The sequence below is a fragment of the Aethalodelphis obliquidens genome, unplaced genomic scaffold (assembly GCF_003676395.1).
Source record: "Aethalodelphis obliquidens isolate GAN/ISIS:26980383/991018 unplaced genomic scaffold, ASM367639v1 scaffold11, whole genome shotgun sequence".
NCBI lineage: Eukaryota > Metazoa > Chordata > Mammalia > Artiodactyla > Delphinidae > Aethalodelphis > Aethalodelphis obliquidens.
Window position 1 is genome coordinate 21,314,183 of NW_020837955.1, and position 26,397 is coordinate 21,340,579.

A 26,397-nucleotide genomic window follows, 5' to 3' on the forward strand; every position below is an offset into this window, starting at 1 on the left:
GGTGTCATCAGTCACTTGGGAGCGCTTTAGAAATAGAGCCTTACCTGGTTGCCATGTAGGTTCAAGGTGGGGTCTGGGCATTTGACCTAGCTCTCCATGGGATTCTGATGACACCCGTGATTACAAACAAACCAGTGCTGGCTGGTTTGATTACAAACCACGTTCTCAACCCAGGCTGTGCTTTTTTTTTTTGGTCATGCATCATGGCCTGCAGGATCTTAGTTCCTGAACGAGGGATTTAACCCGTGCCCCCCTGCAGTGGAAGTGCAGAGTACTAACCACTGGACTGCCAGGCTGTGCTTTGACAAGGCAGAGAGAGGGGTTGGGGCTTTTGAGGAGGAGGGGCCCTCATTCAACCTAACCGACCTTGTGGCTTCAGGCCAGGCCTGCTCACTTCACTTGTCAAGAGGTGCAGCAAAAGTCCTGGGGCATTTGGTATAGCAAGTGAGCAGATGCTGGGTCATGTCAAGCATCCTTGGGAAGGAAAGAGATCCCTCGGAGAAAGTTGTCCTTACTGGAAAGGCCTAAGTGACCTAAAGGTCTAGAACTCTTCTGTTTAAAAGACATTCTCTTTTCTTCAAGCCAAAAGCTTCACATTACTCCCAGGGCCCACATTCTTTGCACACATCAGCTCTGTGAAATAAGGTTTTGTGTTGGAATCCACCCTATATAGCCTGCTTTCAAAGGCCCTTTCTGGAACTCTGCAGGCTGCCTCAAAGATGGGCCAGAAATATTCTGTTTTGCTATTTTTTAAATTTCCTGAAAGCATAAGAATAAAAAGGGAGTGAAAGCTTCCGTGTGTCAATAGGAAATCCACCCCCTCCTCAGCTCTGCCCTTGGGAAGCTCACAGATTTCCTGAAGTTAAAAACAAACACTGTGACCAGTTTCTACTCCTTGCAAGAATTTAATTCTTCCTTTAACATAAATAAGGCAGCATGAAACACCAAGAGTCCCGCTGCTCTCTGCTTCAGATGCAGCTTTGGTGCATAAAAGATCCCCATTTCCCCGCTGAGTTGTTGTCTGTATAAACAAGAAGCCGGAAGGTAAGTTCTCAGTGAATTTTCTCCTGGAAGCAAAGGGGAAGCCGACGGAGACTCAGGCTTGGTCTTGGCTTCTAGAGGCTGCTCCTTGGTTGCTGGGGTCTCCTCAAAGCACATCAGATGAGGATGGGAAAGGAAAGGCATGGATGACAATAAATAAGGAAATTCCCCCAAACTGCAAATGGGGCTTTGGGGTTACTGTTGGAGACCATGTGGGCCTGGGGAGGGGCAGACCCAGGTGCTGCCCAGTCTAACCCCAGCTCACATGGAAGGAAGCTTCCTACAGCTTCCTATGGGCTTCGATGCCCCATAACAGCTGAGCCTCCTACTGTGAATTAACCCTGTCAGGCAAACTGTCCGTCTTCTAGAACACTCTGAGGCTAGGTGAGAGCACTCCTGGGGTAGAGACAGGATCCTTTCTTCAGTTCATGGTGAGCCCAACATCCCTGAGGAACTGGGTACGTGTCTGGGAGCCACGGCCAGTTTCAACCACGGAAGGAGAGTGCTGGGGAAGGAGAACTCATTCTTGCTTCACCTTGGCCCTCTGCAAAGGTTACTGAGGCAATGCCAAGAGGGGAGCTCCCAAAGGGCAAGTGAAGCCGTAATTGGAGGAGGGAGTGGCTTCCCAGTCCCTCTGAACCAGGCCTGGAGACCGAGGCCAGCTCTGACCGCCGGCTCTGGTGCCTGCCCAGGGATCGCAGCCCAGCAGTGCCAAGGTGGCCTCTCTGAGGTCTGAGGGCTGTGCCTGTAGTCTGTCCTTACGTGTCCCAGTCAGCCAAGCCTCTGTCAGGCTCTTAGGGTGTTGGTCATCTGTGTGGCCAGGAAGGCCCACCCAGAAGGGAGGGCTCTGTGCAGGGAGGGAGCCCCACTGGAAAGAACAGCCAAGGGGATTTGGGGGCCTGCATGTGGAGCTGGGTTTCCACAGCAATCTTGTTTCCAGGCACGCCCTGCCCTAGGATTGGAACGCTGAGGAAAACTCAGGGCTACGGCATCCCTCACCTCTCAGCTCTATGACCTTCTCTGAACTGGGCATCAGAGGCCAGACTGCAAACCAGACCCCAGGTAACAGGCTCTGCCCTTTGCCCCAGTGACCCTGTGCTCCTCTTTCTCTCTCATCGTCTATCTTCAGTGCCCCCCACCTCTCAACATACTGGTGGCCAGAGAGACCAGCTGTGGAGAGAATAACAAGGGTGAGGGGCCCACATACCATGCTTGTACCCAGTGTAGTATGTGGCACCCACAGGGTTCAGGACATAGCATCCTGGGAGAAGGGGCAGAGAAAAGGGGGTGCACCCTGAGTGAGATGTGTAGCTGAAACAACGGCCAGCTTAAACTTCTGTCTGCCACCAAGTACCCACTTCTGTGTAACAGAGACATTAGCCACCTGGGCCCTTGAATATCTCTAGGGCTTTTCTCTAAATAGTATAAAAATGGCAGCCACAGCGGGGACCCCTACTGTGCAGGCTGGGGATGGAACACTGCAAATTCCCACGCTGGTGCCCACTGCTTGGCTGCAGATGCCTGGGGGCAAGGGTTACTGGAAATCAGGGTGCAAGGTCTTAACACGGGTCCCTGTTAGCATTCCTGTAGATCTTTTGTTGATATTCAAGTAACGACTGGACCTGGGATATAAAAAGAATCACACCCAAATCGATGTTTGCATTGTGTGTAACTCAGCATCCACAGAGTTCTGTCATCATCTTGGCCATTGGTGGTGATCCAAAAGTAAGCTGCGAAGGATCAGTCCCCAAACCCAGACTACAGCTTCACCAGCAAGCCCCAACGGCATGAAAGCAAACCAGCTTTGGCTTGGAATTCTGTTTCCTCTGTGCTCTAGGGTCTGGCTCCCCCGGCAGGCTGAGCCACGGCGCCCTACAAAGCCTGTCGTTTTCCCAGGACAGGGCCTGCACATGCCCCCAGGGGTGTGGACATGTAGGATGCCTTGTGTCCTGGCCCTCTGGGTCGTGGATGCTCTACAAGATGACAGCTTTTGAGGGCAGGCTGCCATGGTCTGAGGGAATATGGAGGGAATACTCGCTAATGAGCGCTGGGGCATTCTTGAGCATCTCATAGAAGGAGTCCACTGTCTTCCGGTAGAGACTTCGCTGCAGGACGAAGGGCCGGAAGAGGTTGAGAGGCTCAGCCCTGCGTATGGCCTCAGGGAGCCCCATGGCCTCAGGCACCTTGCAGTTGCCGATGAAAAAGTGATGGAGCTTCTTCTCCAGCAGGCTCTTCTCCAGGAAGCAGAGCAGCTCGTGCAGACGAGCATCGAGCTGCTCAGCCTTCCAGGCGGCTGGCCGCCGGGCAAGCAGGAGGTGTAGCAGGGCGGTCTTCAGGTGGTAGTTGCTGAGCCTGCTGGGGCCGGTCAGGCGGCTCTGTTTGGAGAGCAGGAAGGAGGCAATCTGCAAGCAGCTGAGGTGGCAGGCGCCCTCGGGCAGCGCCTTCGAGGTCATCCTAAGGAAGTGGCGCTCATAGACAGCGAAGGACAGGAGCCAATCTGTGCTGGATGGTGGGGTCCCCCCACAGGGCTCCCTGGTAAGATGGGAGACCAAGTACAGGTCGGAGTCATCATACTGGATCACAGGAATCAGGTTGAAGGGCATGAACTTCCCCGAGCGGAACCTGATCTTGAGGGACCCCGGGGTGTCCAGCTGGCCAAAGGCCAGGTCGAACTCGTACTTGTGGTTGATGCGGTGCCAGGCTCTGGTGAGGGCCGTCTGGAACCACTTCAGGACTCGCATCGTGTCCAGGTATGGGGAGTCTCCGACGCACAGCGGGTCTTTCGCCTCACTGCCTGGCCGCACCACGTTGTTCTTGCCGTGGAGGAGACACAGCATGTCTTCCCCGAGTTTGGTCTTGCCGCAGATACAGCCCAGTGTCTCGTCGTCGGCCCGGACCACCTTGATCTGGCCGTAGCCCTGGCGATCCAAGGGCACCGAGCGGCTGGAGCACCAGAGCTCTGGGTGGAAGCGGTAGGGCTCCGGCGGCATGAAGGGCACAAAGAGGTCGCACAGCAGCGGCTTGTTCACCTGCCAGTTCTCATACATGCTGTCCACGCCGATGAAGTCCTCCACCTCCATGTCCGTGTCCCGGCTGCAAAGGCTCCTCAGGGCTTCCAGCAAATCATCCACGAAGCCTTCCACAAACTCCCGGGTGCGGGGGGCGTCGGCCGGGGCCCCCCGGATGCAGCGTTCATAAAAGTGGTCGAGCGTGGCCTTGCTGGGCAGGGTGAGACCCCGGAGGGGGGCGCCCTCCAGGCCGGGCAGCTCGTCCTCGTCGGCACCCAGGCACTCGGGCGAGGGCGCGTCCTGGTGGTCCTGCCGCCACACCTCGATCACCAGGAAGAGGATCATGCAGAGGGTGCTCCACAGGTCCCAGGCGGCGCGGCTCTCGTTCTGCTGCTGGCCCTCCTCCTCTAAGCGCTCCAGCGCCTCCTTCTCGGCCTCCTTCTCGGCCGCCAGCCGCGCCACCTCCTCCTCCAGGCGCAGCTGCTCCAGCTGCAGCTTCTCCTGGTGCGCCTGCATCTGACGGATGATCTCCTCCTCGTTCTCGGGGACCGTGGCGTTCTCTCGCGGGAACAGCAGCGGGTGGTTGATGATGGCCGTCACCACCACCAGGCACACCCGGAAGAGCCCCAGTGCCATGGCTGCAGCTTTCCTGGGAACAGGGAGAGAGAGGCCGACGGTCACACTGGGCTCCCCTCGGTGCCGCTTCTTCCCTCGTGGTTCCCTCCCACTAACCTCCGCCCCGCCGAGCTGGTGGATGGACGCCTTACGGTTCTTCCCCGTCCCCACGCCCAGCCTAGCCTCGGGAACAAGAACCCCGAAGTCGCACAGCAGCGATCCTGGCTACGCAGCCGCAGTGGTGGACCTGTTTCGGTCCGCCCAGACAGCCCTCTTTCTGACAGCAGCTCCCCACTTTCCCTGGGAACCAAACCTTTTCTACTCCCAGTCATTATGGTCTGGGTGGGGATGAACCCACCCCCTGCTCAAGGGCTGAGCATGTAACCCAGGCCCACGGCTACTTCATGGTCCTCCTCACCAGCCACAGTGGTTGTGTCAGGGTGAGCTTATGACCCTATGCTGGCCACTGGGAGACAGAGGTAGGATTTGTTGGGACCGGTGGGGAGAAAGACTCACCCAGTTGCCTAGGGTTGCTAAGGGAACAGGAGTACACCTGCTGGGGGCTCTCTGGCTGCCTCAAAGAGGGGATGAGTAAGATGCCAACATGGAGGAAAGCATATGCCCTGGACCCAGCTGTGCCTGAAGCCATTACCTCTGGACTTCGTAGTCATATAAATCAATACATTCTCTCTCTCTCTTTTTTTTTTTTGGTAGCACCACGTGGCTTGTGGGATCTCGGTTCCCCAACCAGGGATTGAACCTGAGCCGTGGCACTGAAAGCCCACCAGGTCGGTCACCAGAGAACTCCCGATACATTCCCTTTTTATTTAAGTCAGCTTGAGTTGTTTTCCAACACTTGAAACCAAAATAGTCCTGTATAAGACATCCCCTACCGCCCCCCCCACACAGTGAATGCCTTCCAGTGAATGCTTGTTTCCCCAGTACAGTATACCCTAGTGGTTAAGAACAGGAGGGTTGGGTTCCAAAGCCAGCCCTGTCACTCACTGGGTAGCTGTGTGACCTCGGGCTTGTTAACTCACCCCTCTGAGCCCCAGTTTCCTTACTGTACAAAAGTAAAGCCAGAGCACCCAGAGGGTCATCGTGTTGATGGATGTGTTGATCCATGCAAACTGCCTACACAGCACAGTGAATGGTGCACAGCATACGTTCATTGAACAGTAAGTGAAGCAGTCTTGAGCCCTTATCTTTCCCCACTGTAAACCTCTCCTTCTGATCTGGAAGGCTCCACCCCAAATTCAGACACTGATCTCCTGGCTACTCCTGGGTCTTTTCCCAGAACAGTCTAGGAGACAACCAGAGTGACTGAATCATTGGCCTTCCTCTCGCGAGTCATCTGAACTTTAAATCTGACTTCTTAATTGTGAAAGGAGACACACCATTCCTCCGGGATAAATGGAGTTTTAGCTCTCAGGTGACTTTTGGGGAAGGACTAACCTCTTACAACACAGTACTTGCTATTCAGACTGCAGCTGCAGCATCTTCTGGGAGTTGGTTGGAAGTGCAGAATCTCAGGGCTTCCCTGGTGGCACAGCGGTTAAGAATCCGCCTGCCAGTGCAGGGGACACGGGTTCAAGCCCTAATCCGGGAAGATCCCACATGCCGTGGAGCAACTAAGCCCGTGCGCCACAACTACTGAGCCTGCGCTCTACAGTCTGTGTGCCACAACTACTGAGGCCGCATGCCACAACTACTGAAGCCCGTGTGCCTAGAGCCCGTGCTCCGCAACAAGAGAAGCCACCGCAATGAGAAACCCGCGCGCCGCAACAAAGAGTAGTCCCTGCTCACCACAACTAGAGAAAGCCAGCGCGCAGCAACAAAGACCCAACGCAGCCAAAACAGATAGATAAATAAATAAATTTATTAAAAAAAAGAAGTGCAGAATCTGCCCCACCCCAGACCTATTGAACCAGAATCTGCATTTTAATACCATCCACATTAAAGTCTGAGAAGCAGACTCACATGGTAAGTCTTATATTATACCCTCTTCTCCCTGGCTGGAATCCTGGGAAGTAACAACTGGCCTTTTCCACATTTGCCCCACTTGCTTCCTGCCGGGGACCTCAGCTAGGAGAGCAAATGGCCAAAGGAGGTCATTGTTGGAGAACCAAGAGCCCACCCCCCCAATATATGCCAATACACCCCATTCCCTGACCTTGAATTTGCACCCTGAAAGCCATCTGTTCTGGTTCTTACCCTAATGGTGCCAAGAGGCAGGTATCTGTCATTAGGTAAGAGCACCTCTGTGGGTTCTACCCAGCAGTGCCAGGATGTACTGGTTTGGCCAGAAAGTTTGTTCAGGTTTTTCCAACGTTACGGAAAAACCCGAACGAACTCTCTGGCCAACCCAATAGATGTTGCCACACTTGGGCAAAGCCTGCTGCTCAGATGTGATCCCACCCTGTCAGTGAGAACCAAAAGGCTTGGCAGGGAGGAGGGAGGTCCAGCAGCAGCAGAGTTCAGTGTGCAGACACATTCAGGCCTCTGAGGTGAACTCTGAAGCCCTTATGTATTTCTACTAGAGGAGGAAATGGAGGACAGGAGAAAGTGGAGGAAGTCTCAGAGTGGAAGGGAGGTGGGGTGAGGAAAAAGAACAGGGGCAGCCAGCCAGCTTCTCTTCCCCAAGACAAGAAGCGGCTTGCTGGATAATTGAAGAAACAGGTCAGCCCCAGATTCTACATTAGACAAATATCAGTGGACAGTTTGGCCAGGGTGGTCCAAGATAAAACTGTAAGGCCGGCTGATAAACGTGGATCAGAGTTTTAGGATAAAGGTATGGAGTACTAATAGTAGAATAGTAGGCAGCAGCCAGTTAGGAGATAATTTGGGGGTTTTGAGGCCCTTCCAGGCCTCTGTACTATAGGCAGCCACATTTGGGCACAGCGGGCCCTGACAAGTCACAGCAAAAGTCTTTGGCAGCACCTGATTCCAGAGGTCAGTTTCCACGCCAGCTCAGGGTAGGATGCTACCAGCTGGGGAGGGGTGCTGTCACCACGTCCTGTGACTGGGAAGTCCCCCTCCTCTCTACCCAACAGCTTCCACAGGGCTACCTGTATATGTCCTCATGTCTGCTGGAAGATGATGGGCTGTACTGGGGCAGGCAAGATTCAAAACTCCTAACCAACTGGAGCAACTGACACAGTGCATGAGGGGCTAAGAGGATGGACTCTGGAGGAGACAGACCGACTTAGCACCCAGCATGTGTACCTACTGGATATGTGACCTTGGACAAATCATTCAACTTCTCAGAACCTCAGTCTCATCATCTGTAAAATGGGAATAATTATACCTGCTGTTGTAAAGGAGATAATGCATAGAAAGCACTCAGCAAAATGCTTGCCCCTGAGCAAGTTTTCTTATAAAAGGGTAGCTGTGATGGGATGGGAATAGCAGATGAACTTGCCTGCAGGGGTTTGCGATGCAGTGGGCCACAGAGATGCCCCTACAAGGGACTCAGGCAGGAAGCAGGCAGCCACAGGAACACTGCAGCAGCAGGGTTACCAACAAGACTCAACAGGAGCACAAGGGAAACAGGAAGGAGCCCAGGCTGTAGAAGCAGACAGGTCCAGGTTTGAAACGCGACCGCTCCTTGCTGAGGGGTCTTGGGTGAGTCACTTGGCTTCCCTGGGGCTCCACTGCTGTACCTGTGAGATGGCGCTAACAGCAGGCCCTCCTTCACAGGAAGGGGAGGCTAAGCGAGACCATCCATCTCAGGTGCTGAGCACAGTGCCCGGCATAGGGTCAGCACCTTACAATACCAGCTCCTTCCTCCTTGGCGTCCATGGGCCTATGTTCTCACCTGTCAAGCACACCAGCCCTGCCCAACTCCCATGGGCCTGGAGGAACACATGCTCAAAAGTGCTCTGAAAGCACAAATGTTCCCCTGGGACCGCTGTTCCTTGGCACGCCACTCCTTCCACCCTGCCCCCAAGCAAATGGGGAGAAGCCTTCGGAGCCTTGGGTCCTCCTGGAGGTGGAGTTCTCTCTGACTCACTCCCAGCTTGAACCGCCTCCACCCTCCCATGGATGGGATGGGATCCCAGCTGTCATTTTGCTCCTGGTACCCTCTGTGCAGGCTGGCTCTGCCTGCGGCACCTAAGTGATGGTGAACAGGGCAGCAGCTGCTCAGTGCCCACGATGTGGGGCTGGGTTAGAAGCCTCCACTACTTCCCCTCCCCAAACCAAGTCACAAGAACCCTGCCCTAGGGGCTGCGGGGGTCAGAAGAATGAGGGGAGAGAATCTGGACGTTTGGACTTTTGGAGACCACAGGGACAGCACAGTAGCTGAGAGCCTCTCACAAAACCGTGGATAGATGCATGCACGCGTACACACGCGCACACACACGCACACACACTACTCACCAAAGGGCCCCTTTCCCCCAATTTCAAGTATGTCCACCTCTGCCTTGGCCCAAAGCTCTCACCTCTACAAGGCTGCCCCATACATACATGCGGTCTGAGACATCCAGTTGGGTTTGGCTTTGAAAACAAACCTGGGCCACTTGGAGGGCTTTTGTTGGTCTGCTTGGCCGGAAGCAGGCAGGAAACCTTCTGAGTTCCTCTCCACCCCTGCCCCGGCTCACAGAGCGTAGTGGCCCATGCAAGTCACGGCTAAACTTAGCCTGGCAAAGGGCCAGGGTCACAGGGCTGCAGGTGGTGGGCCCAGACCAATGGGTTACTCAGGCCCTTACTCTGAGCTTGGCCGGAAGCCCCAGACCCTGGGGGAGAAATCCAAGATGGCCCCTCCCTTCCACGGGTCCCTCATTCCCACGGCCCCCAGACCCCTATAGCACACCCACCACAGTTTAATCCAATAAATGCCACTGAGAGCTGGCTAACAGTGGGACTTCTCTGGCGGTTCAGTGGTTAAGACCCTGCGCTCTCAGTGCAGAGGGCACAGGTTCCATCCCTGGTCAGGGAACTAAAATCCCACATGCCACACAGCGCGGCCGGAAAAAAAAAAAAAAAAAGTTGGCTAATAGTGATACACTAACGTTTATCAAGCCCTCACTAGGATGTGCTGGGTGCTGCACACAGCGAGCCCTGTAACCTTCTAGGTGGTGGGTGTCACTCCTGTTTCACAGGTGGGTTAACCATAACCCAGGAGAAGTAATTTTCTAGCCCCACAACTAGAAAAGGCAAAGCTGGGCTGAGAAAGCCTGCTCTGACTGCCTCCGCCAAAGCCCAAGTTCTGTCCACTGTGTTATGTCTACAGAGCACCTACAGTGTGCATGGAACATGCTGGGTGCCACAGGCCCACGAAGATGAGCTGCCATGATCCTCAGCAGTAGAAACACCACAATCCACGTGGGAGGCAGACGGCCACCAAGTACCCTCACAGGACAGAATGAGCAATAGGCTACAACATCGCAGAGTTTCATTGCTGTTCTTTTGGGGACCCCTCCTTGTCTGTAGACCTTCCCTGTGCCCATCTGCTTGGCTCCACATCCATGCCCCTTCCTTCCAGACAATTCTTACAACAAACTGAGACCAGTAGGAGCCTGTGTCCAGGCCCACAACGTGTTCATCAACACCCCTCTGCCCTGTCACCCACCAGCCCCCTCCCGGGGCTGGCTGACCATGGCCTCAGCAGCAGAGGCGCCCTTCCCAGCAGCCCGGCAGCCCCCCTGGGACAGTAGTTCTCCAAATGTGGTCGCGGTTCAGCATCACCAATATCACCTGGGGACTTGTTAGACAAGCAAATTTTCAGGTGCCGTCCCAGACCTGCTGATCAGAAATTCCAGGGGCGGGGCCAGCACCTCCAGGTGGTTCTAATGCCCACTCCAGCTTGCAAAACACCCCTTCCCACACCAGGCAGGCCTCCAGGGAGGAGTGGGGGTGGGGCTCCAGTGACACTGCAGCCCAGATCCTGGAGCTCGCCAAGGGTTTGCCCCATGCCCAGACTGTCAGATGCAATTAGCTCTGCTAATTACCACAGCTAAAGTAGCTCAGGCCCTGGCGTCATCTTCAGAGCCGAAAGGAGAGGTGATGTGTCCTTACGAAATGGAATAAGGAGGTGCGCTGATGGCAGGGGAGGGCACTTGTAGCCCAGACCCCGTTGGGTGACTTGAGTCCCTTTCTCATTGCTTAGGTTCTGGGCCTCCTGAGAAAGAAGGGGCTAAGGGAGACCCAAACCGTTGATAAGTTTGGGCTGAACTTGTGCTTGGCCTTGTGCTGGAGTTTCACAGTCCTGGCTAATGACATACATGTTGTTTGGGGGAAATAAATCTACAAATTTAAGAAAGTCAGAGTTTACAGTGGTACTAATCTAAGCCCCATTTTACCGAGGCGTAACGAGGAGACACACTTGACTGAGAGATGGGTGAAGGTGGAAGTGGTCCAGGCAGGCTGGACATCACGCTGTAGACCCTCACAGACAGGAGAGGTTTAGTGAAAGGTGATGATGTTTTCATTAACAGCTGATAGGAAGCTAATTACTCTGCGTGTGTTTTGTCATTTAATTTTCAGAACACCGGTTAGGTAGTTGCAACACCCCTACCTTGTGAAGAGACTGATGGTCAGGGAGGTGCACTGGGTGGCCTCTAAGATTCCCTGGACTGCAGTTTGAGATGGAGTCTGCCCCCCTCTCCGTTCCACCTCCATCCCCCAGGGGCTGATGGGAAACTGAGTGAGCCCTGCCACCTCCCTGGCATCACTGTCAGTGGCAACCACCAAAATCATCAGGTTGACTGTCCCCCAAGTCTCTCAGGCCTTGGAGACACAGCACTGTAAGAAAAGAGAGATTGAGGGGACTTCCTGGAGGTCCAGGGGTTAAGACTCCGCACTTCCAACGCAGGGGGCGTGGTTTCCATCCCTGGTTGGGGAACTAAGATCCCACATGCCACGCAGACAAAAAAAAAAGAAGAAGGAAAAGAAAAGAGAGGTTGAATGCAGAGCACAGAGTTTGACCCTGAGTCTTGGTTTGGAGTGTGGGCCCCAGGAGCAGTTCGTCTGAGCCCTGGTGAGGCTCCCCTCCTGTGGTCCCGCCTGTCTCATCCCCGATTCCACACTTCTCTCTGGCAGAGCCCAGGCCGCGTGCTGGAGTCTGACCAGCTTTCCTGCTGTTCAACAACACCCGCTGTTCAGGCCCAGCTCAAGGACCCCCTCCTCCAGGGGACCTGCCCTTCTCCAAACTCCTGCGGGTCAGGCCGCCTTCCTGCTCTTTACTGCGTTGGTTTACCCATGGGTCCCTGCCTTCCCACCCACGGTGCCAGCAGGGGCCCCCTCTAGGCACCAGGCATGAGGCTGGACACCTGCAGGTGCCCAGTGTGTCAGTGGGAGTTGGCTTATCCCATACTTGGGAGGAGACGGCCGGCTGTGCGAGTGATGGGTCTCCACACACTCCTTCCTCGTAGCCTCAGGGCCAGGGGACAGACAGGCTCGGCACAGACAGTTCCAGAAGGGCAGCTCTGCAGCCACTGTCTGCCACCCTTACAGGATGGGGCTTCCCTGCTGGAGACGAGAGAGGCCCAGCAGGGGCAAGGCCAGAGAGCCACTCTCTTCATCTGCATCCCACACAGTGATGGGGGAGGCAGTTTAGGGGGGTGGGAGCGGGACGGCCTCAGGCGTGGGCAGAGAGGGAGGGGTGGGCAAGGAGAGGAAGTGAGGAAGGAGGAAGGAAGGGGACCAACAAAAATTAATTGAGCAAGTGGGTAGAAAGGGTGTGGTTCTGGGTCCCCAGGGCCTCCTCTTCTCAGTGCCTTTGCAGTGACCTCCTCCATCACCTTCCACCCCTCCCACTGGGCAGGACCTCTGTCATGGCCTCCAGCCTGTGTCACCTTCCTGGGACCTGCCACCCTCAGGGCCACTGGGCTCCTTCCCTTATCTCCTTTCCCTTTCCTGGGGGCAGGAGTGGTGGTGGGAGACGTGCCTGGAGTAGGGGCGTGGAGAGGGGACACTTCCCCACCACAGATGAGCTTGGCTGCCGACGCCAGACAACTGGGCCGAACAGCCCTTCTCTAGGGGGAGCTACCGTACTGTGGTTCTGTGCACCCAAAATGGCATAATCTTTTTTGTTTCCCCCAAGAGAAGCCAGAAATCTGGATTTTATCAAAAATCCCAAGTTTACAATGTCTTCTACTCTTTCAAAAATTCTTTAAAACTCATGTGAGCCAAATAAAATATGTCAGTGGGCCACCCAGAGCCTGCTGCCCCTCACCCGCCTCCTCTCCCTGCCCACTGCTGCCCGCCACTCCCCACCAAGCATCCCTCAAGGAGGCCCGTGACCCCGGGGCTCGCCTCACTCTTCCCCCTCATACCACCACCTGCTAGCACCCCTGCATCCAGGACTCCCCAAAATACCCCCCTGGCTTGACTTTTTACCCCAAGTCCAGGGCTGACTCTAACCCAGTGTCTCCCAGTCGGCCCTGGCAGCCACCCTCAGAATAATCCTAACCAGCCTGTGCTAGGGGCTTATACGTGCCTTCCCCACAGCCTCTCTAGGGACTAGAAGGAAAGAGAGAGACTGTGTGGCCTAATGGGTGTGCATCAAGGCCTGTGGTCCCTAGGACTGAGAGTTGGACCCCCACCAGTCCTCCCTAACCTGGGGAAACCCCAAGGGTCAAGACTGGGCCCTGATGGAGCTTGGGGAGCAGGGAAGAATGAGGGGGAGAGCAGAGACCCCGCCCCCATGCCAGAGAGGTGGACCTACTGATGGGCCCGTGGGAAAGTGCACACTGCGAGGAGAGTGGCCTTTCCACTGACAAGAGCTCTGCTGTCGCCGCACGTGGCCACACTGGCCAGACTCACAGAGGATACCCAGTCATACCCGCCAAAGTGTGAAGTTTCCTCGAGGCCCACTCTCGGAAGAGGGAGGCGTTTCCAAAAAAGTCACCAGGATGCCAAACCCATCCTCTGGACTGGGGTCATGCAGCCAGCCAGCCCAGGTGCAGGAAGGACAGTGGGCTGGACTCCAGCCACGTGGGTGGGAGAGCCCACATCCTTCCTGTTTCCGCTCCTCTATCATAGCCCATGCATGTCCCTTGGTGGGCAAGGGATGGAAAAGGCAGGGAAGCCATCAATCTCCCAGGAAGGACAGGGCATCCTTCCTCCAAGCCATGCTGCCTGACTTCCCCACAGCAGAGGCCCTGACCCACAGGGAGTCATGGAAAATCACAGCATCTTAGGACAGACAGACAGACTGCGGCCTGGGGTCTCAGAGGCTAAGGGATGACAAGGAGGCCTGCAGGTCACAGAGATAAGGAAAGGCTCCCCTGGCAGCCCTGAGTCAGGGCCCACACCTCCCCCCCCCCATCCATATTCCCCAGGGCTCCTCTGGCAGTCACTGCAGTGGGTTGAATGGCAGCCCTCAAAAAGACAAGTCCACGTGCTAATACCTGGACCCTGCGGATGGGACTTTATTTGGAAGAAGGATCTTTACGGATGTAGTTAAATGAAGGCTCTTGAGATGAGACAGTTCTGGATTACCCTAAATTCAAAGACAAGTGTCCTTATAAAGAGACAGAAAAGGAGAGAACAGACAAAGAGGAGAAGGTGATGGAAGACAGAGGCAGAGGATGGAGTGATACTCCACAGCCCAGGAAGGTCTGGAGCCACAAGAAGCTGGGACAGGCAAGAGAGGATTCTTCCTTAGAGCGTTTGGAGGGAGTGTGGTCCTTTGAGTACCCTGATTTCGGACTTTTGGCCTCCCGAGCTATGAGATAGTACATTCCTGTTGTTTTAAGCCACCGCGTTTATGGTCTTTGGTTATGGCAGCCCCAGGAGGCCAATGCAGTCTCAAAGCACAATGCACCCCCCTCCCCTCCCAGTTTGGCCACTGACATTCCCATTTCTGCTGGGCACCTCCAACCTCCCCAGCTGCCGCAGCCATCGCTGTGCACCAAAGCCTGGGGCTTCCACACCAATGGGACTCTCCCTTCTGGCCTGGTGTGGTCCTTTGGAATCAGTTCCTCTAAGCTCTCCCTAATTCCCAGACACCTCAGGTAGCCCTGGCCCTGGAGGTCTCCCTGCCCCACTTCAGGGAGTTCTTGTGTCCATGAGACACAGGCCTGAGCTTTAGTTCAGTCTGATGTTCAGGGCCTGGTCTCAACCAGCCTCAGGGGACCTCTCAGGTCACTCCCCTCCTGCCCAGGCCGCTTCAGATTATCTACTGTCTTCTGAACACCTCCTGGACTTACTTTCCCACCATTCCCTGCAATGTCCACGCCTAACCCTACCCAATGGTCCTCACAGCCAGCCCATTTCAGAAACTGCTTCCAAGATTCTTCCAGATCCCTCCTGAGGGATCCCTTCTGAGACAAATCCTTTCTTGAAAGGGATAGAAGAACAAGGGGAGGGAGACGGCCTATTTATTAAGCCCCTCCGAGTGCAGGCTAGTGTCTGGTGCCTCGTGTAGATGGTGTCTCCATAGATGCGCCCCTAGCAGGGACCCAACAAACACTTGCTCCTCAAGCCTTTATTCTTAGCTCATTTCACCTGTGCAGCCCCATTTCCCAGGCAGGAGCCCAAGGTGATGAGAGGTTGAGCAATTGCTCAAGGTCACACATGTAGGAAGAGAGCAGAGGAGAGCCAGACACCATGCCAGGCCCAAGGCTCCAGACCCTGCTGTCTGCCCGGTGGACCCCAGGCTATTCTTTCATCACAGCAAGCTGCTTGCCTGAGATCTGGTGTTATCCCACTGCCTTCCTTGGTTGGGCTCCTCTTGGGTCAAGGTGGGCCTGTTTGCCTTGACGCTCTGCAGAGCGCCTGGCAGAGACCAAATGCAGGGCTGCCTGCTTAGTGTGCTAAGGACAGGGCGGGTGACCTTGGGGACCCACCAGCTCACACACTGCACGTGGGAGACACCCGCTTTCTAAAGACGGCCTCTATAAACGCCTCCATTCTTAGGAAGGATGCATTTCCTACAGCAAGCGTGCACCCAAGGGCCTCCCTTGAACCCCAATTCCCTCATCAGGTTTCTAGACCTGAAATCACAGGGTGAGTTTTAACAATACGAGCGCAGTGCTAACCATTTCCCACAGCGAAGCCGCCCTCACGACTGTCAGACGTTGGCGTGGCTTGAACTAGTATTTCTTGTAAGTTCCCCTCTGCCCATGGGCCCCATGTCACTCACAAGAGCGGCTGCCCAGAGGGAAGAGGCACACCCACCTCAGGGCAGCCAGGCCAGGGCTCCCACACTTGTCCGCTGTCTCGCCCTTCACCCTGCGTTTTCTACACCCCAGGCCTCCAAGCACAGCAGCAAACACTCAGGACAAACCCCACTTTTGCTGCAGCAGGGGGCGGGGGAAGCAGGCTCCCAACGATGCCGCCAGCAAACTCGGCAAACTCGCGGGCTTAGGGGAGGGGACTTAGGGGGTGGAGCAGGAAGCCGAGAGTAAATACGAAGGACAACAAAGGGAAGACAGGGCCCTCGCTCGGCCACCCGCTCAGAGCTCAGCTGGGGATGCATGGGATCAAATAGCCTGTCAGTGGCCAGCAGCCCCCTTCCCTGTGAGCCCTGGATGGGAACAAAGAGAGCCCAGCTCAGGAAAACACCCCGGCGTCTCCGGCATGGGCGTGGGGGATGGGCCCCGGGGGCTTTTCTGTGGCCACAGAACAGCCGGGCCCCCCACTCCCTCCCTCCCCACCCAGCGCCTCTTACTCCTGTTACTCACGTGCCGGCTTAGAGGGATGCTGGCCCCTACACGGTGAAGTCCCAGGCTGCGTTCCCACCCTGGTCCCTGAGGCTTGGGTGTACCTGACACAATGCCTGGGCCCCAGCTGGGCTGGGAGAGGGGGAGAGAGATGGGGAAGAAGGGAAGTGCTCTGGGCCTCCTGCACACACACACACACACACACACACACACACACACACGCACACGAGTCATGCTCTGTGACTGCAAAGATCTAAAGACCCCTTTCATCTTAATAAAGGGGAACAGCAAGAGACACAAAGGCAAGTGGGAGGCCAACACAGCTGTAAAAAACTTAAGAGTTGTGTTTGGCCTCCTGGCTGTGCTCTCTGCTGCAGGGACCTGGGCTGAAAACAAAGCAGGCAGTCGGCCTGTCCTCCCTCACCAGAGCTGCATCGTCAGAGCAAACCAGTTCTCTTCCACCAGGGGAAGCTGGGGGCCTAGGCTGTAAGGCCAGGAACTGTTAGAAAAATGACCCCCAGAATCATCTATGAACACAGTCACCCGCCCTGTGAATTACACAAAACAACGACCTACAACCACATGGTTTTCCAGCCACAGGGATGGAGTGATGATGAGGTTGTGAGGATGCCCATGCTCTGTCCTGGCTTCTGCTCGAGGCTGCACATGGCACACAGTAGGTGTCCCAGAACCAACACACAGGTCAGGCTGGCGTAAGGTGCAAGCAGCCACCGATACTGCTGAGTTCACCTGGACATATTATACTCCCCTCCCAAGGCCGCCCAGAATGAAATAGCTCAAAGCTCTTCAGCCCAGAAGAGCCTAACACTTCGTAGAGGCTTAGCAGCAAAGGGGCCAAACTCTGGAATCAGAGGCCCAGAATTGAATCCTGGTTCTCCCACTTGCTGTGACAATAGCACCTACTTCATGGCATGGCAGTCACATGGTCGTGCTCTGGAAAGGACATTGTTATTGCCATTGGTATTGGTGACAAGGCCAGGTCTCCGTTTTGATTTGTTAAATCCTGCCGGGTGCATCTTAGGGACTCCTCTGGGCAGAGGAGGGTGGCCTGTATCCCTGCAGCAACTCCAGAAGCCTGGGGACAGGGTGAAGTTGTCTCCTCTACCTCCCCGTTTTCTTCTAAAGGCCCCCAGGGGCTGCCACAGAGGGAGAGCAGGAAGTTTGGCACCTGGGAAGTTCACAGCTCCCTCCTGCCCATCTGGCAGCGACACTGAAAGCTCCTCTACTGCACGTAGAAGGAGAAACCAGTGTTGGTCTCTGCTGGCTGGCATTAAAGGTGCAGGCGCTCCATGGATGCTTGCTTGCTGAATGAATGAATGAAGTCAGGACTGGGAAAAGAACCTCACTGCCTTTACTCCCAGGAGCAGGAATTTGAGATGGGAATGGAGCAGGGCAACCTGGATGAAGTAACTTCTAAGTTTTTTTTCTGGGAGGCACCCTGCCGTTAGAAAAGCAAAGCAAAGCACTAACAGTGGTAAATGACTCGGGAAATGTGGGCAAAAACCCAGACACACCCCTGGAGACAGACCACAGCCGCTTTAGCTCTGGACAGCCTTCAGCTAATTGCAGGCTGACTGATTCACCACCAGCGCTGACCATGATAATGACCCAGGAATGAACTCTGACACAAGTTATCTGACCCCCAGCTGCGTCTCTCCTTGACACCCACATCCTCGCTTGAGACCCTTGTAGAAATGGACGATAAATGGAGGATGACAGGGTTTGATGCAAAGCAGGTGAGAGAAGAAGCAGAGGAGCAACCCTTGGTAGAGTGACGATCAACTCCCCCTTTCTGGAGAATACCAGATGAGCCGCATGGCCCTGACACCCAGGGGAAGGTTTAGTAAATAGCAACCAATGCACTACATTTATTGAGATTTAAACATTGTGCAAAATGCTTTACATTGCTATATCATCCTCACAATAAACCTCTGAAGGAGTCACTATCCTCATAAGGAAACTGAGGCACAGAGAGGGGAGGCCATCCACTCAACATCACAGAGCCAGGATCTGAACCCAGGACTGCCCAACTTTCAAGCCTCCGATCTTCCCATGACACCATGTTGCTCAGTGACCCGTGAAACATCAGTCATGCACCTGTGGGCTTTCCTTCCCTGCACTGTTTAGGGAAAAGCAGGTGACAATTTAGGTGAAATATGGGCATGAAGCAGGGAGTCAGACTTAATGAACCTATGATGTTCCTTCCACCCAGAGATTCTGGGAGTGTGGCCTGGGATATTGGAGATGGCTTTTCCTGGGGAAGCCTCCTCTGCAATGGATTAGGAAAAAGGAGTGAGGTCTCTTCTAACCCTGGGCGGTGGGTTTGAGGGTGAGGCATCAGGAGGAAGAGGCATGGATGCATGGGGGCCTCCAGGGCAGCACACGGGGGTGGGACCCAGGCACCCCCACTCTCTTCCCCTCCAGCCCAGGCATGCCTGCCTCCTCAGTGACTCTGAAACAAAGTCTCAGCAAACAAAGGACCTTTTCATGAACTCCAGGCAGGTCCCCTGACTGCTACTAAGAAGGCTATTGAAACAGGTTCCCAGGAGAACAGTTAGGAGCACGTGGCTTTGCACCAACCAGCAGGGCCAAAATGATAACGCCCTCCCTTTGGTTTGATGCAGGTTGGTAGGAGACTCTCCTGCATCTGCTGCAGGAAAATAACCTGGAGGGAGAAAGTCCAGTTGGGCTTCAAGCGGAGCCCCTCCTCCTGGGCAGCAGAGTGCCCCACTGTGTTATTCACCTGGAAGTGAGCCAGTTAAACGTTGTGGGCTTTGAATTTTTTTCTTGGGACTTCCATCAGAGGATCTCAAAGTGCTCTGAATATGACCTGGTACTGGCCATTACTGTCCCCATTAAACAGACAGGGAAACTGAGCCCTGTCTGTCAATATCACAGAGCAGGAGGGGACCTGGGGTTGGTGGTCTGCCTGTTGTCTTCTCACCTTTGACACTCAGAGTTTGTGGGATTCTGTCCTTAGGCAGGACACTGTGAACACGGCTGTCCTCTCTAACACCACTCACCAAATCTCTGGTACATCTCAGACACCCTCAAATTCCTGCATAAACTGCTGGGGAGGAAGGGATTCCACAGGTCTCATTTAGCCCACCTAGAATCCCATAGGGAATGCCAGAGCTGGGTGAGAGGTGAACTCTGAGACTTTGCTTCTATTTCCAGCTGGTACCTATGCCTGGGGCAGTGGATTCCGGACATTCCTCCTCTGAGTGCATTTGATCCGCAAGCTCTGAGGCCACAGGAGCCCCAGCAAGGGCCCTGGCACATCGTAGGTGCACAATAAGTACATACTCGCTCCATCAATGAATGAAGGTTCTCTCTTAAGTCAGCCCCCACAGGAAGGACGTGGGCAGCCTCGTTTCTCACTTTCCTTTGGGGGAGCGGGGGTTGGTGAAGAAGGGAAAGCACTTCTCTGATCTCCCCATCACTGCTCTGGCCCGCTCTTGCCCTACACCCTTCACGGATTGATTCAGGCTGTAGAAGGGAGACCCAGAGCCATGGAAGCCACCAGAAGCCCCTTAGGAGTCATGCTTTTGCCCCAGTTGCAGTTCAGAGAACTAAACAAGATAGCATGCTGACAGCGGTGCTGTGCTCCCTCGGGGCAAATCCAAGGCCTTCCACCAACTGGCTCATAGCCCAGACCTGTGGCCTGCAGCCCCGCCCTCTTCCCCTGGCCCATCCTCTAAGAAACATACCTGTGGATGTAATGCCTTCTGAGCTCCTTCCCTCATCAACGTGCCTTACAGTTGGGTGGTTCCTGTTCCCCACCCCCCCCAGCCTGACTTAAGGTGGAGGTGTTGCCTTGGGCAACAGCGACATCACCTGTGTGGTGTTCCATTCTGCTGACGTCATGGCTGACGTCATGGGGTAGGCCATGTGGGTGGAGGGGGATGCGCTATCTACAGGAAAACGTCACAGGTCCCAAACTGCTCGGGAGGATCCTATACACCTCTCGGGCACAACCAACTGATGCTCTTCTTGTCCCAGAAAACGTTCTCCCCTTTCTCTCCCCTCTGGATGCCTGTTTAGGCCGTGCCTCAAACCTGACTTTCCCTCTTCAAGTGTCAGTCAAAAGGTCGGGATGGGCAGCATTATCCTCAGCTCTGAATGAACCCCACGCAAGGGCACCAACGATCTCCTTCTCACCATCTGGGATAATCTGGGTCCCTGTGGCCTTGCCGTTTGCCCAGACCTCCGAGGAAGGAGCAGTGGCACTAATGGGGGAAGTGAGGGTCCCAATCTGGCAGAGAATGTAGATCCTCCATTGACCTCTACTGTCTTTAAAAGCTCATACTAGCTAGATACTGGTCTGCACCAGGCACTGTGCTCAGTGTTTCATAAGCAGGCCCTATGAGGGGTTATCCACATTTTACCCGTGACAGAGCTGAGGCTTGGAGTAGTCAACACACTTGCCCAACTGCTGAGAACGCCCAACTCCTGAGCAGTGGAGCCAGGACTGAACCCAAGCCTTCCCTACTCCAAAGCCCATGTGAGTCCTACCTCCTTGGCTCTGCGGCACCTGGAGGCTGTGGCTTTCTAAAGATGAGCCATGAGGGGGCCTGGACAGAGACCAAGGAGAGCCCTTTAAATCCAGAGAGGCCAGCCGGGCAGGCCAGGTGGCTAAGGCAGCCAAAGCAAAGCACTCAGGACTGCTTCACCACGCCCATGCCCACACGGGGGCTGCAGTAAGTGGCCAGCCCTGGAGCATCCGTGTTGACTGGGGACCATGTTTCTTTGCTCTGCTTGACTTCCTGTTGACCCATCCAGGTCACCTGACCACCCCCTTGATTTGAAATGCGTGCAGCATTTGCCCCTGTGGCCTGAACCTACAACCCTGAAATTTTATAGTAGTTATTTAACTTATGCAAAAGCAACTCAGTGTAGTCGGGAGCTAATGCTTAGAAAGCACTAAATGAAATAAGTAAATAAAATAAAAACTGCTAAATTATGAAAGAGGACAGGGAGAAATCCTACCGGTACACTGCCTTTGAGGGACTGGCCAAGGAGATACACATAGCATACAGGAGTGCTAGTCTACCTGACAGGTATCTCTCCACTGGTGAGGGAACCACAGAAGTGAACAGAGCCCATGCTATTGGACCATCACTCCCCCTGCCCTCTCCCTCCCCTGATCTGAATCCAGCTTTGCCAAGCAGAAGCTGCCTTCTGATCTTTGGTTTCCCATGTGCCTTGCCCAGGACGCAAGAAGCAGGTATCACTCAGGCTGCACGATAGTCACAAAGTCTCCTTGCAAGTTAATACACTAGCAATTTTATTTGTACACTCACTTTGGGGAGCTCTCTTGAGATGACGCAGCAGCCCAAGTCCAAACCGTTCTGAAAACTGTGGAGATGGGGTTTCTAGAGGGCACAGCTAAGAGCCAGATTCTGGGACAGGTGACATGACTGCAGGTAAACACCACCCTTCTGGGAAATCAGCTAGGCACCAGCCGACCCTTTCCAGGAGACATCGTGACTTTCCCATTAGTTGAGAAGGCTATTTTGTTTAAAATATAGACAGTACGTAGTAAAACCCTCTGTTGCACCTAATTAAGTGCTGAAATGTATAGTGTGAAAAATAAATGACCATATATATGGAGCTGTGAAATGGAGTTTTGGAAAGTCTTCCTGGACGAGCCTGGGAAGGGCATTTGCACGTGAACGGTACTGGACAGGGATGGGCCCTGTGGGGCTTGGAAGTGTCAGGACAGCGTGTTCAGATACTTCTCCCATCGTCCACTCCGACAGGCGTTCTCTGCCTAGCTCAGGGGACCTGCGTGGTGCCTTTCCTCTGCACCACACCCAGGCAGCACTTACTCATCACCCTCATGCCAGGCCCCAAACTGGATTTGCGACCTCATACTGCCTAGCGATTAAGAAGGAAAGCCATCTGAGGCTTGGGCCAGGCCACTCCATCAGCCCCCGAGGCCAGGCCTGCCTCTTTCTTTCCTTTCTTTTGGCTGCCAGGTGAGTTTTACGGGTCTTTTTCCATCTGAGCTGAGAGCAGGTACTACTTCCTTTGACAAAGAAAAAGAGCAACCGCCCTTCTCTCTTTTTCATGAGGGCCCCCCAACCAAACTAGCTTTTGAAGCTTAACCTGCTTCTTGCTCCATGAATGCTCAGTGACTGGAACATTCTGAATACTTTACTTCTCTGTGCCTTAGTTTCCTTGACTATAAAATGGGGATACCAATACCTATGTCACTGGGCTACTGAGAAGATTAAATGAGTTAAGAGAGACAAAGTGGTTTTGGAAAAAAAAAAAGCCTGACAAATGTTAAGCCCTCACTAATTGTTGGTTATCAGGGCTGCTGTGTACAGTTGTATGGGTGGTACACTGCTCAAGAACACCCGGCTGCGGGGTGGTGAGGATGAACCCAGCTCGCGTGCTGCTTGCCCAGCTATGTGCCTTGGCTCTGTGCACCCAGATGAGGCCCCTTTTTCTAAATGGCACCAGGGTGCCATCCTCTTGCCAAGAGGAAGCACCTTATTCTAATTCATGCAAAGGATGGAGCAGGCTTGCAGCAGCCTTGGAGGTTATTATCAGCTCTCGGCACTCTCACAGCTATGTCCCCCTCCGCAGCAAGACAAGATTAGCCCCAGCCACAAGTACGGTTCTGCTCCTCAGGTGCCCAGCACACCTGGAGCACTTGCCCCTCCCTTAGGATGCTCGGGGGGGTAAAGCCTTCCCCAGGATCCCCCAGAGGCTGCCCTCCTATTGAGGGGACTCTGCACCCCAAACATGGAGCCACAGCGTCTTGGACTCTGAAGGGACCTTCTTCGTAATTGTTGATGGCCACCTGTCTGCTGACAGTGATGGCAGCGCTTTACCTACTGAGGAGCTCTAGTTGTCGGCAAGTTCCCCCTTACTTCTAAGTAAATAAGATCTGCCTCCTGCTTCTCCCACCCAGTGAGTCTCTGAGGCCAGAAAGAGCAAGTCTCCTCTTCTCAAGGGACAATGTTGGAGATTCCTGAAGGCCAGAGCCCAGTCCCCCTAGGCTTCTCAAACCTGGGGGAAATATTGCCAGTTCATTCCCTTCTCCCTCACAAGAAGCACCTTCCAGACCCTCCATGGCATTCCATCCTCTCTCCTGTGGACAAGTGACAACAGGGCTGTGCACTCCAGACCCCCACCCAGATGTGCACCCTTTCCCTCAGTCAGAATCCCCCATCTTCTTTCTCTTTATTGACCCCAGGGGGTCCAAGAAGGAAAAAATACAAAACCAGGTTCCTCCCAGATGATACCTTCTCAGGTGGGCAATTTTGCCAGAGGTCTCTACCAGAAGTTCCTCCCCTTTCTTGCCCTCAGATAAAAAATTCACCCACACACCCTCATCTTCGTTTCCCTCATGGGCACTGCAGGAGCCAGGAGGCGTTCTTGGTAAGGTGACAACTTCTGGGCTGACGGCATGAGGATAAAAGTTCAGATCCTTTGCCACCCGAAAGCTGGAGCTTGAAACTGCTGCATCTTTGAAGATTGCGGAGCTAGAGGATGGCGCTTGGACAAAAGCCTTTCCAGTGGAGAGTAAGTCTAACCACTTTATGGTACCCACAGTGGAAAATATGAGGGCAGGATGGCCAAGAGCAGCACACACAGGGAATTAGCAAACAATGAAAGCCACTTAGGCACGTAGGCTGGAATGAGGATTCAAATGCACAGCCTATTGCGTTATTAATAAGAGATGAACGGCAGCTATTCTACCTGTCTACCAGGCCATTGTCCAGGCTGACTTGGACCTGTGACTGCATCCAGCACAGATGTACTTTACCTGGCAGCCTCTCCGGGGTAGAACTGGTTTGTAAAAGGGAAGGGCCCTGGGTCAAACCCAAAAGAGGAACAAAGAAAAAAAGAACAGGACTCTGAAACTGATTTAGATCCAAAAGGATAGGGTCCAGGATCTGCCAGTGGCTGGTACTCTTCTAGTTTTTTGGGGGGGGGGGGGAGGGGGGGGAGGGGTGGTGCTCAAGCCAGTCAGAGGAGCAAAAGGCAAAGCGTGGTCCCTGAGAGGTTCAGTAAAATATTTTCCCTTCCTGGGAGGCAGCATTTTTGTTTTTAAAGAGAAAGAGCATTTTGAATGGGAAGCCCAGCCCTGGGGAGTCTGAGTCCCTCCACCCGGCAGCCAGGAAGTTGGAAACTCTGGGAAGGGGTCTGGGGATGCTATCAGAGGTCAGGTGGCAGACTAGCTGCAGCACCAAGAGAAAGTTCTGCACGGCGTGGGGTCTCTTCCACTAATAGGCCCGAAAGAGGAAGCGGCGGGGGCTTTAATCGGCTCCAGCAACCTCATAGCTTCACTACGTTAAACCGAGAAAAAACAGGCTTCACACCTACTCTTCCAGGAAGGGAAGGAAGGAGGGAAGGGAGCGAAGGAGCAGGACGACTCGACCACTCTTTCAGCTCTAGCACTCTGCTCGCAAGGTCGAAAGTAACGGATCTTCGTGGCGGTAGACACAGCAACTTGGTCCCGCTTCCGGCACCGCGGCTCGGTGCGCGCGAAGGAGGAGCTGCCAGCCGCGCGGGGCTGCAACGAAGCGCCCACTGGGGTCTCCGCGGCCCGGGAGAGGCCCGAGCGGAGAGGCTGGGACGCAGGACCCCGCGCGGCGCGAGGAGGGAGAGGACAACATCCCCTCTTTTGCTCGTAACCGGGTTCCCCAAGTCAGCCCAGACCTGGGAGGGCCGGGCGGGAACCCCGCTCCAATCCTCCTCCATCTCCGGCGCAGCTCCGCCTGGTCCCTCTTCTTCCTTCCAGCACTCGAGATGCCCGGGGAAGACGCAGAGCCTCGCGGCCGCGGGCCCAGTACTTACGTTCAGCTTTGGTCCCCGCTCTCCGGCTCCGGAGAGACCGCGCGAGACCCGGCTGCGTTCGCGGGTCCCGGGAGCCCCGAATCCGCTGTCTGGCGGCGGCTGCGGCTGAGCGTCCGGCCCGGTAATTAGAGGCACGGGGACGGCGATACCCCGGCCGGCTCCCGCCTTCTGGCCCCCATCAACAGGCTCTAAAGGGCTTCAGACTTACTCATTTCCTGGATGTCAAAGAAACTTTTCCTCCTTATAAGAACAAAACACCCGCCTCTACTCCCGACCGCGGAGGCTCCTTAAGGTGGACCATGAGGGTTAGGAGGGGCTGGACCCAGGGTCCGCCGCAGGGGTCTGCCCATCGACCACCCCAGAAACTGCAGAGGGGACAGCAGAACTGGAGGGTGATCGGGCGAGACGGAATCTGGCTACTGGAGTAATCTAGGGCGAATGGACAGGGAGTCGGGGGAAGGCGCCCTTAAAATTCGTTCTGGGCCGGCGGAAAGGAAGGGGTTAAGTTCCAGCACGCCTACAAGCGTTTTCCGCGGCGCGTTTTACAAGCTGTGGAATTCCAGGGGCCACCTATTTTGTTCTCTGGAGGGAAATATAAATCGAGACACAACGCCGGCCCTTTTCTCTTTTGCCGCTTGAGTGGATTAAAATAACTCACCAAATGCTATGATAAATGAATGCATCGTTGTCTTTTCCTTAGTAACCAGGCACAAAGGAGAGTCATGACTAAATGCTTTTATCTGTAGAGGGCGCTTTACTGTCTGAAGCCTGTTTACAGTTGGGATGTTAGACCCCTATTTTAGACCCGAGGAACAAGGCCAGGAGGGACAGCAGCACCCTGGTCATACTTGATGGGTTATGAAATCCATAACCTATTATCTTCTCTTTGTGACCTGGCCAAATTCCACAGCCAGTAAAAGTGGCTGGGAAGGGCTTGAATAAATCCTACCTAGCGGGAATCAAACGGCATTGAGGGTACATTGGGGGCAATTACGAGAACACACTGTCCGAATGAGTATCACCATTGCCACTGCAGTTTGGTTTTAGATCACCTTCTTCCTCTCCTCGGCAAGCCAGCCAAATAGCTTTAACAGTCGCCTGGAAGACATTAGGCTGGGTCTGAAAGATAAACAGGCAATGAGAACAAGTTCTAAAAATAGACCCCCTGGCCCTTGGCCCAGGTTACTCTTGTTTTCAAGCTTCTGCAGCTGCGCACAGCTCTTTCCTTACATCAGGGACAGTTATGGCAGAGTTTTGGGGGCTGGTGGGGAAGGGTGGGGAATAGG

The 26,397-nt window shown here is 54.6% G+C and overlaps 1 protein-coding gene and 1 long non-coding RNA gene across 6 annotated transcripts; one reads left to right on the top strand and one right to left on the bottom strand.

Annotated features, from left to right (window-relative positions):
* Positions 1-889: 889 nt before the first annotated feature.
* Positions 890-25,667, bottom strand: ITPRIP (inositol 1,4,5-trisphosphate receptor interacting protein). Of its 5 annotated transcripts, none has more exons than XM_027112533.1 (2): positions 25,112-25,667; positions 890-4,698 (listed from the first exon to the last, which is right to left on the bottom strand). In XM_027112533.1, the coding sequence occupies exon 2, from the start codon at positions 4,683-4,685 to the stop codon at positions 3,015-3,017; it is 1,671 nt and encodes a 556-aa protein (XP_026968334.1). In that variant the 5' UTR covers positions 4,686-4,698; positions 25,112-25,667; the 3' UTR covers positions 890-3,014. The 5 variants fall into 5 exon arrangements, with proteins under 5 accessions (XP_026968334.1, XP_026968337.1, XP_026968336.1 ...); XM_027112536.1 differs by lacking the exon at positions 25,112-25,667 and adding an exon at positions 15,789-23,324; XM_027112535.1 differs by lacking the exon at positions 25,112-25,667 and adding an exon at positions 9,107-13,415.
* Positions 23,331-25,785, top strand: LOC113623393 (uncharacterized). Its single transcript, XR_003433915.1, has 2 exons — positions 23,331-23,833; positions 25,056-25,785. It is a non-coding gene; the product is annotated as an uncharacterized LOC113623393 (long non-coding RNA).
* The last annotated feature ends 612 nt before the right edge of the window (positions 25,786-26,397 follow it).